This window comes from Scyliorhinus torazame, chromosome 3, assembly GCF_047496885.1.
Source record: "Scyliorhinus torazame isolate Kashiwa2021f chromosome 3, sScyTor2.1, whole genome shotgun sequence".
NCBI lineage: Eukaryota > Metazoa > Chordata > Chondrichthyes > Carcharhiniformes > Scyliorhinidae > Scyliorhinus > Scyliorhinus torazame.
The window spans coordinates 333,835,551-333,852,779 of record NC_092709.1 but is presented as its reverse complement, the minus strand read 5'-3'; the positions used below and the strand labels follow the sequence as shown (position 1 = coordinate 333,852,779).

The 17,229-nt window shown below is 50.6% G+C and overlaps 1 protein-coding gene across 1 annotated transcript in view; it reads right to left on the bottom strand.

The window, feature by feature from the left end:
- Nucleotides 1–12,032, bottom strand: part of adissp (adipose secreted signaling protein) — a 171,640-nt gene extending 159,608 nt beyond the window's left edge. The window contains exons 1-2 of the mRNA XM_072497678.1: nucleotides 11,965–12,032; nucleotides 11,795–11,901 (exon numbers count right to left, since the gene is read on the bottom strand). Of these exons, the coding sequence (XP_072353779.1) occupies nucleotides 11,795–11,813 (19 nt within the window). The 5' untranslated portion in view covers nucleotides 11,814–11,901; nucleotides 11,965–12,032. The remainder of the gene's footprint in view (nucleotides 1–11,794; nucleotides 11,902–11,964) is intronic.
- Nucleotides 12,033–17,229: the final 5,197 nt, after the last annotated feature.

Genomic DNA, 17,229 nt, shown 5'->3' with positions numbered 1-17,229 from the left:
CGAGAATTCCATATGTCGCAATAAGCTCGCCACTCAACATCTTGATTTCAAAATTCTCATCCATGCTTTCAAATCCACCCCACCCCCCCATCCCAAGGTCACTGCCTTCTCTATCTCTGTAATCTCCTCCAGTCCCACAACCTTCCGAGATAACGGTGCTACTCTAATTCTGGCCTTTTGACCACCTCGATTTTAATTACTCCACCAGGAGTGGCCGCACCTTCAGTCCCCTAAGCTCTGAAGTACCATTCTTAAACCTCGCCAACTCATTTCCCTCCTTTGAGTCACTCCCGATAACCTATACTTCTTCGAATAAGTGATGGACATCTTGAACACCGTGTGATCACGTGATCATGGGATCGAACATCTCCTTCGACATCCAGTGTCAAATTGCTGTTTTACAATGCTCCTGTAAATGGACCTGGTGATCTTTCATTGTGCTTTGATTCAGGAGTAGAATTCTGGATTCCCTTATGAAAAAGGATGGGAGAGGATCTTGGGAAATCTGCTTCATCCCGATATGGTGCACAACAGCCAATACAGCTCTGTCTCACACCATTTCCTGGAAGAGGCCAGGGTCTTCAATGGCAAATTTTAAAAAAAACCAGCAAATCTGGAAAGAAAAAATTTATCTCCCAATGCCCAACAAGCGATAAAGCATAGGAACACAAGGAGGCCATTCAGCCCCTCAATCGATTCTATCTGATCATGGCTGACGTGTACCTGAACTTGATCTGATCCATAACTGTTACCCAAACAAAAAGATAATGGTTATGCAAGCTCCAGCAAATCGTGGTAATTAAACGTGGGTACCTGGCAATCTAATTTTTACCAAAATCCTCCTCCTCCCAGATGGCAGCCTCCTCAGTCATCTGCTTTCTCTACAGAAAAGATTGCGTTTGCTGACATTGCAGCCGCAGAGGTGACACTCACTGCCTATGGCGTCACTACCAGCAACGCTGCAGGTAGCTGCATAGATCAAAGAATAGGATCATCCATAACACTGAGCAGTGTAAAGCTTTTTCAACAAGTACGGCACCAATTAAATGCTTCATTCATGTGCAGGGTCTGAAATGATGTGCGATTTCAGTTATAAAGCCTCACCCCATGGTTAAGGATTGCAGTTTTCACAGGATAATCGGTCCCCAAAACCACCAGTTAAAAATCCCAGGGATCGCCCGGGACAAAACTGCAATTTGACCGTGCCGCCTCATTGGCCAGCCCCGCTCCATCACAGCCTCCTGCTCAGCATCCCACTCCCAACACACGGCTGCCCGATGCGCGGCTCCTTTCCCGAGCCCTTCCTGCCCCGCCTGCAGCGAATGGTAGGCAACAGGACGGAGCAAGGGACAGAGAGCGGGGCGGCCGGCATGGATTACCTTCTGAAGCGGTGGGGCAGAGGCAGAAAGTGGGTGCAGAGTGTTCGACAGGCGCACCGTCAGTGGGATGAAGCATGCATGTGCCAGTGGAGGGACTGGGTGCCCACTTCCTGCTCCAGTTCGATGGCAGGAGGTAGACTGAAGCCCAAGGTCCCACAAACAGCAACCCGATAAGGACCAGTTAACCTGCTCTCTACTGATGTAAGTTAAGGGATAAATGTTGATCTGGGTGCTGATGAGAGCCCAACTACTCTTCTTCAATATTGTCCAGAGGAATGTTTTACAGGACGAAAAGAAAATAGAGTTTGACCTCTCACCCAAAAGTGGGGGGGGGGGGAACTCTCCATCGACTTGGCGAAAGGAAGTGTTGTGTTAATCACCCTGGGGTAACACGGACTGCAACTGGATGCAGTTGTACTTGAAAGTACACTCCAAACTTTGATGTTAGTTCAATACGTTTTATTGAACTTGTTAAGCAGTGCACACAGTTCGCTGTGGGTTTGACACTTAACTAATCTAAGCGTGCTTATGATAACCAACTAGACCAGACTAGCTCGGAGCCACGTGTAGAGGTGCTAACTGATATATACACCCTGACTGTCACAACAGTTGTCACCAGTGGAAAGAGGCAGAGTGTTGATGCCTCGTGTGTTTTACAGTGCAAGACCACCTTCTAGTGTTCTGCCTGGTGATTGGTTGTGTTCTGCCCTGTGTGTTGATTGGCTGTACTGGGTGTCTGTCACTGCCTGTCTGTATCTCATTATATGCATGAGTGCATATCATGACAGGAAGCAGGTACAATGCGGAAAGAAAGGTTGAACTGAGAACTAAGTTTGGAGGTGTGACAGATGAGTTCGCAAACTTGTTCAGTCCGTTTGACGAGACAATTCCTGCCTCACAGGGATCACTTTCATTACATTCCAAATCTACCAACTCTAACTGCACCCCTGGGTAGTTCAAACTCATTAAAAGGACACGTCACTGCTGCCTCATTAATTGATCTTCCTTAGGAGAGGTTACGGAGGAAGCACAAAGCGAAGGTTTGATTCGATCGGTGGAGGACTTACAATATCTGTGGGAATCTTCCATCAAGCTGAAGTGCAAGGAGGAGGAGATCTCGGGGAACAGGATAGGAGAACGGCAGGATAAGAGTGAACCAGTGGATGTGGTGTACTTGGATTTTCAGAAAGCTTTTGATAAAGTCACACATAGGAGGTTAGTGTGCAAAATTAAAGCACATGGTATTGGGGAGGGGATGTGTTGGCATGGATTGGAAACGGAGAGTAGGAATACATTTTTGGAGTGGCAGATGGTGGTCAGTGCAGTCCTGTAGGTATGGTGATATGCATCACTGTAAATGCACAAGGGGTTAATGTAGATACACTAGGACTAAATAAACACTAGAGGGTGCACCAGAGACATCATGACACACAGACATTAAACAAATAGGCCAGTAAGATAGGACACGACCAATGGGCCGTCAACACACACCCAGAGGTGACTACCACAAGGGGGCTACCCATATAAAAGGACAGGGCACACATGCTCTATCTCTTTTCCACAGGCGACACTCAGAGACAGGGGCAGGTCAGAGCATCACACCCACCGCATGGATTAGAGCAGACTGGTTAGTTAGATTGAGTTACTATAGTTAGATTAGCAGTAGAGTCGAACTCAAGTAGGAGAATTGTTAACTGTTTAATAAATGTGTTCAACCTATCTCCAAGTCTGAACCTTCCTTTGTCAGAGTATACATCAAGGAAGCAGCTTATGCTACGTGAAGAAGCATAACACAACAGCAGGGACCAGTGTTTGGGCCCCGACTAGTCACGACTTACATCAACAACTTGGAGGAAACCAAATGCAGTATTTCCAGTTTATCTGACAACACGAAACATGGTGGGAATGTGAGGGGGTTGTTAAGAGGCTCCAGTGAGATTTAGACAAAGTTGAGTGAGCGGGCAAATACATGTCAGACGCAGTATAATGTGGATCAATGCAAGTTACCTACTCGAGGCGGAGAAACCCACACTCCCGCGACGTTCCGCCATTGGCAACAGGATTTCCTGTTTTACGCACCCCCATCCTGCTGCCATCACCGGGTCCAGGAGCTCCCACCAATGTGAACGGCAGGAAAATTGAAGCCAGAGTATCATTTAAAATTATGCATTGGATTAGGAAATGTTGATGTTCAAGTTGGCCCTTATGTACAGGAGCAAGGATGTCTTACTGCAGCTGTACAGAGCCTTGGCGAGACCACACCTGGGGTATTGTGCGCAGTGTTGGTCTCCTTATCCAAGAAAGGATATATACTCACCATGGAGGGACTGCAGCAAAGGATCACCACACTGATTCCGGGGATGGCAGGGTTGTTGTATGAGCAGAGATCAGGTTAACTGGGCCTGTATTCATTGGAATACAGTGAAGAATGAGAGAGAATCTCACTGAAATGTATAGAATTCTGACAGGGCTGGGCAGACTGGATGCAGGGATGTTGTTTCCTCTGGCTGAGAGGGGGGGGTGTTAATAACAAGGGGTCACAGTGTCAGGATGCAGGCTAGGCCATTTAGGATCATGAGGAGAAGCCGCTTCACTCAGAAGGTGGCGAACCTGTGGAATTCTCGACTGCAGGAGGCTGGAGGCCAAATCACCGAAGAAAGAAATAGAAAGATTTTGAGACTCTAAAAAGGTGTCAATGGGTATGGGGAGAGCCCGGATCATGGTACTGAAATAGAGGGTCAACCATGGTCCTAACGAATGGCGGAGCAGGCTTGAAGGGCCGAATGGCCTCCTCCTGCTTTTGACGTTTCTGGGAATTGGTGAAGTTTGTTGCTGCTAGATAAGATGGCAAATCAAATGCCCACCTGCTCTTTCCAATGGAGATACAGTTAAGTATCTGATTGAAGGTTGTATCAACCACATTAGGGACTGTGGTTACAACAGCAGATGAGAGGCTATGGATTCTACCGTAGCTCACCTCCTGACACCCCAAAGCACAAGTCAGGAGTATGATGGAATCACCACTTGGCGCAGTTCCATCAACGCTCAAGAAACTCGGTACCATCCAGGACAAAGCGGCACACTTGATTGACACTCCAACATTCACTTTCTCTACCACTGACGAACAGTGGCAGCCGTGTGTACCATCAACAAGATGCACTGCAGTAACTCACCATGGCCCCTGAAGACAGCACCTTCCAAATCCACTCAAAGGACAAGTGCAGCAGATACCTGGGAACCCCACCACCTGCAGGCTCCCCTCCATGTCACTCGCCACTATCAGGACTTGGAAATGCATCTCCATTCCTTCACGGTCGCTGGGTCAAAATCCCTCCCCAACAGCACTGTAGTTGTATCCATACCTCATGAACTGCAGCAGTTCAAGAAGGTAGCTCACCACCATCTTCTCAAGGGCAATTAGGGATGCGCCCAGCCAGCAACACTCACATGCCATGAAGGGATTTTTTTTTAAAAATGGCAGTGCTCAGCTCCATGTGCTGTCTACTTTAACACAGAATCGTTACAGCGGAGGAGGCCATTCAGCCCATCAGATCTGCAACAACTCTCCAAATGGGCACTCTTGCTTAGTTCCATTCCCCCGCACAAGAAGCATCACCATCATGAATGCCCTCTTGAATGCCATTGCAAAACACAGCTAGGTTAACCTAGAAATTGGCTCTTATCTTTTTATACATTCTTGGGATGGTGGCATCATTGCCAAAGCTAATTGGGCAGTGTTTTTTTTGGGGGGTGGGGGGGGGGGGGGTGGGAGGGGTCCTCCTGAACCATTGATAGTTATTCGAGATTGCTGAGCCTCTTGGGAGTGTAGGCAAGAGTCAACCCAGCAACTTGTGGGAGCGAAGTCACATCTGGGCCCAGATTGAGCGAGGAGGGTGGAATTCCATTCCTAACGACAGACAGGAGAGGAGCTTTTACAACAATCCAGCTTGGTTTTCAGCTTTTAGTGATTTCCCTTTGAACCGATTTCAAATGATCAAGCTGCCAGAAGGCATGGGGAGCGGTGAGGGGGACAAGAGGGAAATACAAACTCACATTCTCTTGATTTAGAGTACAGTAACAGAACTACTGCACAACCAATCCCTCCTCCCAAAATATTGAAGCCAAACTATTTTCTTTCAAGGGCTGCAAGACACCGGCGACATTTTTCACTTTTGCAACACTCATCTTTCACCTCTCAACCTCGCCAGTACCTCAAAAGGGACTCCCAGCGCAGCCCTTCCATAGGATGGGCCCCAGGCATCAGGAACATGAGCTTTAATCAACGCAGTCAGGATGCTGGCAAAATTGCTGCGCAGTTCCGGCTTACAAACAAGGGTCATTTCAGAATTTTTTTAAAATCAAATCAAGACTGCTAGTTTTCATTTCAGCAACCACAGGAGGTGTGTGTGTGTGTGTGTGTGTGTGTGTGTGAAACATGTGCAGCAGCACGCAAAGCAAGTTCACGTTCACTGTCAGCTATTGCTTAGTGGATAACAGAATAATAATAATAATCTTTATTATTGTCACAAGTAGACTTACATTAACACTGCCATGACGTTACAGGGAAAATCTCCTAGTCGCCTGTTCGGGTACACAGAGGGAGCATTCAGAATGTCAATTTATTTAACAGCACGTCTTTCAGGACTTGTGGGAGGAAACCAGAGCACCCGGAGGAAACCCGCACAGACATGGGGAGAACGTGCAGACTCCGCACAGACAGTGACCCAAGCTGGGAATCGAACCTGGGACCCTGGCGCTGTGAAGCAACAGTGCTAACCACTGTGCTACCGTGCCGCCACCACACCAGTAATTCCAGGCTAGTAATCCCTTTGCACCGCCCTCCTGAATCCTTATGTTGTACAAAACATGACAGGACTGGCCGTCTTGGGGGTGATGGATGGGTGGGCACCTCAGGGCAGCATAGATTACTTGATATAGTAGCAGCCGTTTCATTGCTCCCGAGGGTTGGGTATTGACATTTCAAATAGTTTTCCTTGTCCCAGCTTCCACTCTTTCCATCTATTATGTTCACTGTCAGCACTTCTCATCAAAGCGTCACATTCTTGGTGACCTTGGAGAGGGCTGGAGAGTGGGAGAGGGGTGGAGAGCGAGAGAAAAAGGGAAAGAGAAAAACAAGAAGAGGGTGCAAGGAGGAGCTGGGAGGGGGGGGGGGGTGGTAGAGGGTGAGGAAAGAAAACGGAGAGAAGGGATGGGGGAAAAGGGGGGGCGGTGAGGGGACGCGGCTAGATGGAGAGTCACAGGGGTAGGGAAAGGACCCGATTCGGACATTTTATACTGCTACACCCACACTAGGACAGGTTCCCCCATCACTTATTTATGTTATGATCCACTTTTACTGCACATTCCGACCTCAATATATTGAGCTAAACCCTGGGGTTTGGTTTCCCTGATGGCCTGGCACCTTGCTGAATAATCGTGACAAGGAACGGCCTCAGAATCAACAGGCAGCTGGCACAGAGTTGCTGCTGCCCCCAGCCTCCCTGTTGTCAGCCAGTCTGACCTCTCCCCCTCCCCCGAATCTGCTGACCCACCGGCCCAAGCAGCATGTCCAGACATGTTTCTGAAGGCGTGATATTTTCAGGCTGCCCTCCGTAGTCAAAGAGATAGATACCACTGTCTTCCCACCTGAAGATGGTCAGTTGGATAAGGTAGCAGAGGACACCCGCCAGAGTCACCTGACCTTCTGAGGTACCCTCAATAATGATGCTTAGAGATTAAACTGTAAAGAAGGCTTTATTAGACTAATAACTATACTACAGCCAGAGACGAGAGCTGACTGTTACACAGACCACGAGGCAGGCCTTTATGTATGGCTCCCAGATGGGCGGAGCCAGAGGCGGAGTCCCCAGGGTGCCAAGCCCGGTCTTAAAGGGGACATCACCTTATATGATGATAAGGCAGTAACCGTTCATCACACCTTCCCTTCAGCTTCCTCCGCCAGAACACTTACTTTAAAATACAGGCTTCCTGTCAAAAGGGAAAAATCTGGAAAGAACAAACTCACAACGCCACTGTGCCTATAATAGCCTCAGCTTGTCCCCAAAGCTCTCAACAGCGAATGAAGGATGTACAAGCGGACAAATAAGGAATAGGGTTGGGCCACTCAGCCCCTCGAGCCTGCTCCACCATTTAATAAAATCATGGCTGATTGGATAGTAATCTCAAATCTGCATCCAGCTTACCCCCGATAACCTATCACCCCCTTGCTCACCAAGAATTGATCCACCTCTGCTTTAAAAATATTCAAAGGCTCTGCTTACATCACCTTTTCTGAGTTTTGAAGTCTCACGACCCTCGAATAATAAACATCATCCTGCCTTCATTTCAAACGAGCAACCCCTTGTTTTTTTTTAATAAACAGTGACTCCTAGTACTAGATTCTCCCAAAAGAGGAAACATCCTTTCCACATCCACCCTGTTAATACAGCTCGGGATCTTTAATGTTTCAATCAAATAGTCTCTCACTCTTCTAAACCCCAGCAAATACAAGCCCAGACTGTCCAACCTTTCCTTATAAAACAACCCACCCATTCCAGCTGTTAGTCTGGTAAACCTTCTCTGAACTGCTTCCAATGTATTTATATTCTTCCTTACATAAGGTGACCAATACAGTGCACATCACTCCAAAGGGTTAGCACGGTGGTTAGCACTGTTGCTTCAGAGTGCCAGGGTCCCAGGTTTGATTCCCGGCTTGGGTCACTGTCTATGCAGAGTCTGCCCGTTCTCCGTGTCTGCGTGGGTTTCCTCCGGGTGCTCCGGTTTCCTCCCACAAGTCCTGAAAGACGTGCGGTTAGATAATTTGGACATTCTGAATTCTCCCTCCGAACAGGGGCCGGAATGTGGTGACTAGGGACATTTCACAGTAACTTCATTGCAGTGTTAATGTAAGCCTCCTTGTTACAATAAAGACTATTTATTATTATAATGTCGGAAACATGGCAACAATTTGCACAGAGCTAACTCTCACAAACACCAATGTGATCAATAGCGTTTCTACAGATGTTGGCTGTGGAATCAGTCCATAAGGAGGATGCTCCACTATTAAGTAATATCCTGCCTGATCTTCTACACCACCACCACTTTTCCCTCATTAGCCTCATATCCGTCCTATTCCAATCCTCTTCCCACACCTAGTGGTGCACTAAGTCTGTCTCTTTCCATAGCTAGTAATTCCCAGAACAAGTCGCTCATCTATCACCAGGAGCTTTTAGCTTGAGGGGCGCCACTCCATATATAGCATGGCTGACCAGGAGTCTCTTCCACTCAACAGCCATTGGTGTGTTAGAAGAATTTTCAGGTGAATACTATGAACGCACCTTCTTTGACCATCACCATTCGCGATTCTTCAGATAATGAAGCACTCCATGTCCAAATGCAGCAAGACCTGGACAATATCCAGGCTTGGGCTGGCAAGTTACATTCGTGCCACCCAAGTGCCCGGCAATGGCCATCTCCTACAAGAAACGATCTAACCACCGCCCCTTGACATTCAATGGCATTACCATTGCTGAATCCCACAAATCAACATCCTGGGGTTACCATTATTCAGAAACTGAACTGGACTAGCTACATTAATATTGTGGCTATCAGAGTAGGTCAACGGTGAGTAACTCACCCCCTGACCGCCCCCCCCCCTCCCCCCCAAAGCCTATCCACCATCTACAAGGCACAAGTCAGGAATGTGATGGAATACTCTCCCCTTGCATGGATGAGTGCAGCTCCAACAACATTCCAGAAACTTGGCACCATCCAGGACAAAGCAGCCCTCTTGACCTTCCACAAACATTCAAACCTCCACCACCAATGAACAATGGCAGCAGTGTGAACACCTACAAGATGCACTGCAGTAACTCGACAAAGGTCCTTAGACGGCAGATACCTGGGAACCCCACCCACTTGCAAGTTCCCCTCCAAGTCACTCACCATCCGGACTTGAAAATATATAGACATTCCTTCACTGTCGCTGGGGCAAAATCCTAGAACCCCCTCCCTAACAGCACTGTGGGTGTACCTACACCTGGAAGGCCTGCAGCTCACCACCACTTCTGAAAGGCAACTAGGGATGGGCAACAAATGCTGGCCTGACCAGCAACACCCACATCCGGTCAATGAATTTTAAAAAGGTTGGGTGGCACAGTGGTTAGTCGCACTCCAGTACTCCACTGTGGGAGGGGAGATCTTTTGGATGAGGTGTTAACTGAGGCACAGTTTGTCCCTTTGGTGTGTGTGTGTAGGGGGGGGGGGAAATGTGAGAATGTGGATATGCTCGTTCCCATTATGCTATTTTGAAGAGGTGTGTTATCTCTGCTATTTCAGACAACATTTCCTCTAAGCTTTTCAAGTATGTGGCTATTCCAGCAGGGGTCCCTTTAAAGGAGTCGATATGCATGGCTTTGTGACAATCTTAAAGGGTCTGCGTAGGGCACGTAACGGGTCGCACATAGCAAATAAATATTCGAGGGAACATGGGCCTGGCCTGGACTTTGGCAGATTTTGCAGTTTGTGGTGCAGTAGGTAGCATCCCTGCCCGAGCAAAAAGTTCCAGCGTCGAGTCCCATCCCAGGACTTAATCATAGAACTGCTACAGTACAGAAGGAGGCCATTGCACCCATCAAGTCTGCACCGACCCGAGTACCCTACCTAACCCCATTCCCCCTGCTCTATCCCCATAATCCCACCGAACCTGCCCATCTTCGGACACCAAGTGAAATTTTTTGTCATGGCCAATCAACCTAATGATGACCATGAAGCCATTGTCAATTGTTGTAAATAACCATTTTGTTGGAAGGAAATCTGCCACCCTCACCCAGTCTGGCCTACATGTAACTCCAGACTCACAGTAATGTGGCTGTCTCTGAAATGGTCAAGCAAACCACTCAGTTCAAGGGTAATTAGGGCAATAAATGCTGGCCCAGCAACAGCCACATTCCCTGAATGAATAAGAAAAAAGGAAATGTGGCAGCCAATTAGCACACGGCTTTAGGATTGTCTATTTTAGGAATGGCACAGTGGTTAGCACTGCTGCCTCACAGCTCCAGGGACCCAGGTTCAATTCCAGCCTCGGGTGACTGTGTGCACTTTCTCCCAGGGTCTGCGTGGTTTCCTCTGGGTGCTCCGGTTTCCTCCCACAGTCCTAATATGTGCAGGTTAGGTGTATTGGTCATGCAAAATTGTCCCTCAAGTGTCCAAAAGGAGCAGTGGGGTTACTGGGTTACAGGGACAGGGTGGAGGCGTGGGCTTAAGTAGGGAGCTCTTTCCAAGGGCCAGTGCAGACTCGATGGGCTGAATGGCCTCCTTCTGCACTGTAATTTCTATGATTCTAACCTGCACATCTTTGGACTGTGGGAGGAAACCCGAGCACCCGGAGGAAACCCACGCACACACAGGGAGAAAGTGCTCAAACCAACTCCCGAAGCTCAATCACTCAACCTCAGCTGGCCCTACAACGCAGTACCAGCAGAGTGCCACTGTGCCAAAGCTACTGTCGGCTGGATGAGACGCTCGACACCAAGGTTCCCTCCAGGTGGCCATTTCGGAGGGGAGCAGGGGCAATTCTCCCTGCTCTTTGTTGTGTTCTGCTGCTTCGGATAACACAGGCTGCTACTTGGTGCAGTCTTAACTAAAGGATGCTCCAGACTCTGAAATGAGTTCAACGTGTTTATTGAACTATTAACAGTTTCTCAAATGAGTTTGACTCTCTGCTAATCTAACTGTAGTAACTCAGTCTAACTGTACCAGCTTGCTCTAAGCCACGTGCTGGGGTGTGATGCTGATCAACCCTGTCTAACTCTCTAGATGTTGGTCTGTGGAAAGAGGCAGGGTGTGAGTGCCTCATCCCTTTTATAGTGTTTAAGTAATGGCCCCTTGGGGTGATGCCACCTCTGAGTGTCCTGACTGCCCATTGGTTGTGACCTATTCTGAATGTTCACTGGTTGCCTATCATGACACTCTCCTGACCAATATTCACCCCTCAAAAATCACATGCAGTTATGATCACACTGCTGTCTGCGGGACTTTGCAGTATGCAACTTGGCTGCTGCGTTCCCTCCATTTGCAACACTGACTACACTTGAAAAGTATTTCACTGGCTGCAAAGCGCTTTGGGACGTTCTGAGGTTCGGAAGGTACTGTATAATGCAAGTCTTTCATCCCCAAACATACACACACCCCACCACATACACACACAAAAAAACTCTGCACGCTGGTCTGAAACATATCTCTCAAAGTGAAAGGGACGCCCTTTTAAATGCACCAGCTGGATTGAAACTAACAGGGACAGGATCATTGCCTGTACTAGACATGCAATGCTTCCTGTTCAGGCACACACTGCAGACATACAGAGGGGCACTTTCTCTTTCTCTCTCCGCCTCCGCACCCCCAACCCAACTACTCACCCTTCTTTTCTGGATCCATCCTGCTTCTGCTGCAATTCTCTCTCTGCAACTTAAGACTTATTTGGAATCAGCATGTGGCCATGGGTTGGGTTGGGATGAGCCGGGGGTGGGTTGGGATGAGCCGGGGGTGGGTTGGGATGAGCCGGGGGTGGGTTGGGATGAGCCGGGGGAGGGTGGGAAGCTGTCACCTGGATCGCGAGCCGGGAACTGTATGAATTCCCTCTGCAGGTCGCTGCCGAGCCCAGCGCTGCTTATAACACGGCCGGGAGCTCCCCCCTGGTCTTAGCGCCCTCAGCACCAGCAGACGCTGCACACTCCTGTCAGTGAAACGTGCCCCGGCTGTCTTTCATAACCCTCTCGCATAACATTAATGCTCCCTCCCTCTTTGCAATTTTAACAGAGCATTTAAAAAACAAATTCAGCTCCCCTATTTCCCCACTTGCTCGTCGAATAAATTAATCTGATTGAGTGCACGAGGTCATTAAGAAAATAACTGAGCTGTTTTACATATTTAAAGGTCCCTCAAGTTGGATCCTCGCTGTGTCGGTGTTGCTGCCCAGGTCGGGTGTTCAGAAGCAAGACAGCACCAGACACTGGAGGTCAGTACTGCGGAGCCGGGGGGGATTTCGGTGGCAACTTGGACTTTACATGTGTGTTACAGGTTGGAGATAATAATAATAATCTTTATTAGTGTCACAAGTAGGCTTACATTAACACTGCAATGAAGTTACTGTGAAAAGCCTCTGGTGGCCACATTCCGGCGCCTGTTCGGGTACACCGAGGGAGAATTCAGAATGTCCAAATTATCAAACAAACGGGTCTTTTGGGACTGTGGGAGGAAACCGGAGCACCCGGAGGAAACCCACGCACACACGGGGAGAACGTGCAGACTCCGCGCAGACAGTGACCCAAGCCGGGAATTGAACCCGGGTCCCTGGCGCTGTGAAGCAACAGTGCTAACCACTGCATTAGCGAGCCACCCTGGACAGCACCAGTGTCTTTTAGGGAAGGAAATCTGCTGTCCTTACCCAGTCTGGCCTACACAGGACTCCAGACCCACAGCAATGTGGTTGACTCTTAACTGGCTCCTCAAGAAAAGAAAAAAACAATTCCCATCATACCCAGGAATCTATCCCCACTCTTGCCACTGGCATGTGCTGGATGGATTTGCAGGTAGTGCATGGCCATGGTCTGAACAAACCTTCCTGTCCTGAACTGCGACTTGAACTCAGAGCTTCCAGTTCAGAGGCAGGGACATTACCCGCTGTGCCACAAGAGCTTGGCAGCAGTACTGACCCACTAACTAATGTGCTAATAGGCGAGATAAAGGGGACCAAGTATGGCAAAAATTCCAAAACTGGGGGGGGGGGGGGGGGGGTGGAAATGAGAGAGAAGGGGGGAGTTGTGTGAGTGGGGGGGTGAGTGCGAGTGAGATAGAGGGAGAGAGGTGAGTGTGTTATGTGTGGGGGTGAGTAAGTGTGATTGGGGGAGTGAGTGTGTGTGAGTGAGGGGGTGTGATTGTGTGTGTGAATAGGGGCATGTGTGTGAGTGGGAGGGGGGTGAGTGTGTGTGAGTGAGGGGGTGTGATTGTGTGAGTGACGGGGGTGTGAGTGCGTGTGAATGGGGGGTCTGAGTGGGGTGGTGAGTGAGAGAGAGGTGTGTGAGATAGAGGGAGAGAAGTGAGTGTGTGTGAGTGGAGGGGGGGGGGGGGAATGAGTGTGCGCTGCCACAAGAGTAGAATTGTGGGAACTGCGCACTTGCGTGAGGAGCACCAGATAGGAGAAATTCATGTCACCCAAGTGGGCCAGCAGGCTGCTCACATGCAGCACGACCGATTCGCGGCCCCGCTGACATCTGATTCGCACTGGTTGGGAATCACATTCAGAGCCTGACAAGCAGGAGCAACACTTATGCGCTCCACTCATCACAGACTGTTATTCCAGCCAAGACAATGGCTGCTAAAAGACCAGCTACAAGGTTCCAGGAGTCAGAGATTGACAGAATGTTGGACGCCATGGAGGAGAGTCAAGCCACCCTCTTCCCCAGGGTGGGGCGGAGATTTAAGCTCCCGATAGTGAACAAGGCCTGGGGTGAGGTGGCAGAGGCTGTGAGTGCTGCCAGCCTCACCAAGAGGACTGGCACCCAATGGCGTAAGAAGACGAATGACCTTCGAACAGCTCGGGTAAGTGATCACTTCTGTGTCCCTGGCATCACTCCTGTTCCTCACTCCTCACAGGTCAACAACACCCCACTTGCCTGCATCTCCCTTACAACCCACCCTCCACCAAACCCCAACACATGTATTATCCTCATTGTTCAGGAGCCTTGCATACACATGCCACCAGCTACAAACACCCCATAAAACTCGCATCCCAACATCTCACTATGTCCTTTCTGTGTCCTTAAGGATAAAGCGGCCCATAATCGCCAGGTGTATCAGAGGATGGAAGGGGGCATCCCAGATATTCCAGTCCAAACCCCCTCTGAGGACAGGGCCCTGCAACTCATGGGGGTGGCCAAGAAGAGGGCCTTGGCCGACATGGAGTTCGGCATGTGACAAACAAGTGAGAGTCCAATGCAACGCAGACGTACCTGTAGCAAGTGAGTGACCCCTCTCCCACAGCCCAGTCCTTCCCAAGATCTCATGTCTTCTGTCTTGGAGGATCCCCATCAGACAAGGTGTGGTAGTATGCATTAGGGGTCATGTGGGACTGTGAAGCCGTGATGTCATTGGCTGACAGATCCCGGGTCCTGGTTGGCTGTTGACCTCTAGCTCCGCCCTGAAGGCGGAGTATAAGAACCAGGAGTTCTCCCCCGCAGGCCAGTCTGTTACTGAACTGCGGGGAACAAGTCACGCTTAATAAAGCCTCATCGACTTCACCTCTATTCGTCTCTCGGGAGTCTTTGTGCGCTACAATTTATTAAGCGTGCTTAAAGGACTATGGAGCGCAGGATCATCCCGGAATGCCTGAGGATCAGCCCCACGCAGTGAACTCAGCAGCAGTTTTTAAACACTGGCAGACTTGTTTCGAAGCATACCTCCGAACGGCCCCCGGCCGGGTCACAGAAGACCAGAAACTACAGGTCCTGCACTCGAGGGTAAGCCCGGAAATTTTCCCTCTCATCGAAGACGCAGAGGATTTCCAGACGGCGTTCGCAGCACTAAGGAGCATCTATGTTCGCCCAGTGAACCAGATCTACGCATGCTACCAACTCGCAATGAGACGGCAAAGTCCCGGAGAATCGCTGGACGAATTCTACGCCGCGCTGCTAATTTTGGGACGGGCCTGCAGCTGCCTGCCGGTAAACGCGATTGAACATATGGACATGTTGATGCGCGATGCTTTTGTCGCAGGTATGAACTCTCCCCAAATCCGCCAAAGACTTTTGGAAAAAGAGTCACTGGGACTCTCAGAGGCACGGGCCCTTGCAGCCTCCCTGGATGTAGCCGCGCGAAACGCCCGCGCGTACGGCCCCGACCGCGCGGCAGCCCCTTGGGCTCCGTGGACCCCCGTCGCGACAAACCCCCCCCCCCCCCACCCCACAGGCTTGCGCGGTTCAGACTCCAAGTCGTCCCGGGGGGGCCCGCTGCTATTTCTGCGGCCAGGCGAAACACCCCCAGCAGCGCTGCCCGGCCCACGCAGCGATTTGCAAGAGCTGCGGGAAAAAGGGCCATTTCGCGGCTGTATGCCGGTCCCGGGAGGTCGCCGCTGTCCCAGGAGAAGAAGCAGTCCTGCGCGTTTCTAACGCTCCCTCACCCCCCCAACGCCCCATGTGCGACCCGCAGGCGCCGCCATTTTGGGTCCCGGCCACCACGAGTGGAAGAGGGGCACCGCCATCTTGGGACCCCCCAGCCCTGTGCGACGCATGGGGGCGGCCATTTTGTCCACCCCCGTCGCCATCTTGTGACCCCCCAGCCATGTGCGATGCATGGGGGCGGCCATTTTGTTCACCCCCACCGCCATCTTGGACGGCAACAATGGACCCCAGCATCGACGCTTCAACGGGGTTCGAGGAAGATGCTGAAGCACTACGACCACGTCTGGCCTCAATGATGCTGGACCAAGCACGGCCCCGGACGCTCCAGACGACGACAACAACGGTGCTGATCAACGGGCACGAGACACCATGCCTGGTCGACTCCGGGAGCACAGAAAGCTTCATCCACCCCGACACGGTAAGACGCTGTTTTTTGACCATCCGTCCCAGTGCGCAAAAGATTTCCCTAGCTGCAGGATCCCACTCCGTACAGATCAAAGGCTACTGCATAGTGACCCTAACGGTGCAAGGGAGGGAGTTTAAAAACTACAGGCTCTACGTCCTTCCAAAACTCTGCGCGCCAACATTACTGGGATTAGACTTCCAGTGCAACCTGCAGAGCCTAACTTTCAAATTCGGCGGCCCAATACCCCCACTCACTATCTGCGGCCTCGCAACCCTCAAGGTTGAGTCCCCATCCTTGTTTGCAAACCTCACCCCGGATTGCAAACCCGTCGCCACGAGGAGCAGACGGTACAGCGCCCAGAACCGGACATTCATTCGGTCCGAAGTCCAGCGGCTACTGAAGGAAGGCATAATCCAGGCCAGCAATAGTCCCTGGAGAGCACAGGTGGTAGTAGTAAAGACAGGGGAGAAGCAAAGGATGGTCATAGACTATAGCCAGACCATCAACAGGTACACACAGCTAGATGCGTACCCTCTCCCCCGCATATCCGACATGGTCAATCGGATTGCCCAATATAAGGTCTTCTCCACCGTGGACCTCAAGTCCGCCTACCATCAGCTCCCCATCCGCCCAAGTGACCGCAAGTACACCGCCTTCGAGGCAGATGGGCGATTATACCACTTCCTAAGGGTCCCATTTGGCGTCACAAACGGGGTCTCGGTCTTCCAACGAGAGATGGACCGAATGGTTGATCAACACGGGTTGCAGGCCACGTTCCCGTACCTCGACAATGTAACCATCTGCGGCCACGACCAGCAGGACCATGACGCCAACCTCCAAAAATTCCTCCAGACCGCTAAAGCCTTGAACCTCACATACAACGAGGACAAGTGCGTTTTTAGCACAAACCGGCTAGCCATTTTGGGATATGTAGTGCGCAATGGGATAATAGGCCCCGACCCCGAACGTATGCGCCCCCTCATGGAATTTCCCTCCCTCACTGCTCAAAAGCCCTAAAACGCTGCCTGGGTTCTTTTCATATTACGCCCAGTGGGTCCCCCAGTACGCAGACAAGGCCCGCCCTCTAATACAGACCACGACCTTCCGTCTGTCGACAGAGGCTTGCCAGGCCTTCTGCCGCATCAAAGCGGATATCGCAAAGGCCACGATGCGTGCCATCGACGAGTCCCTCCCCTTCCAGGTCGAGAGCGACGCCTCTGATGTAGCTCTAGCAGCCACCCTTAACCAAGCGGGCAGACCCGTGGCCTTC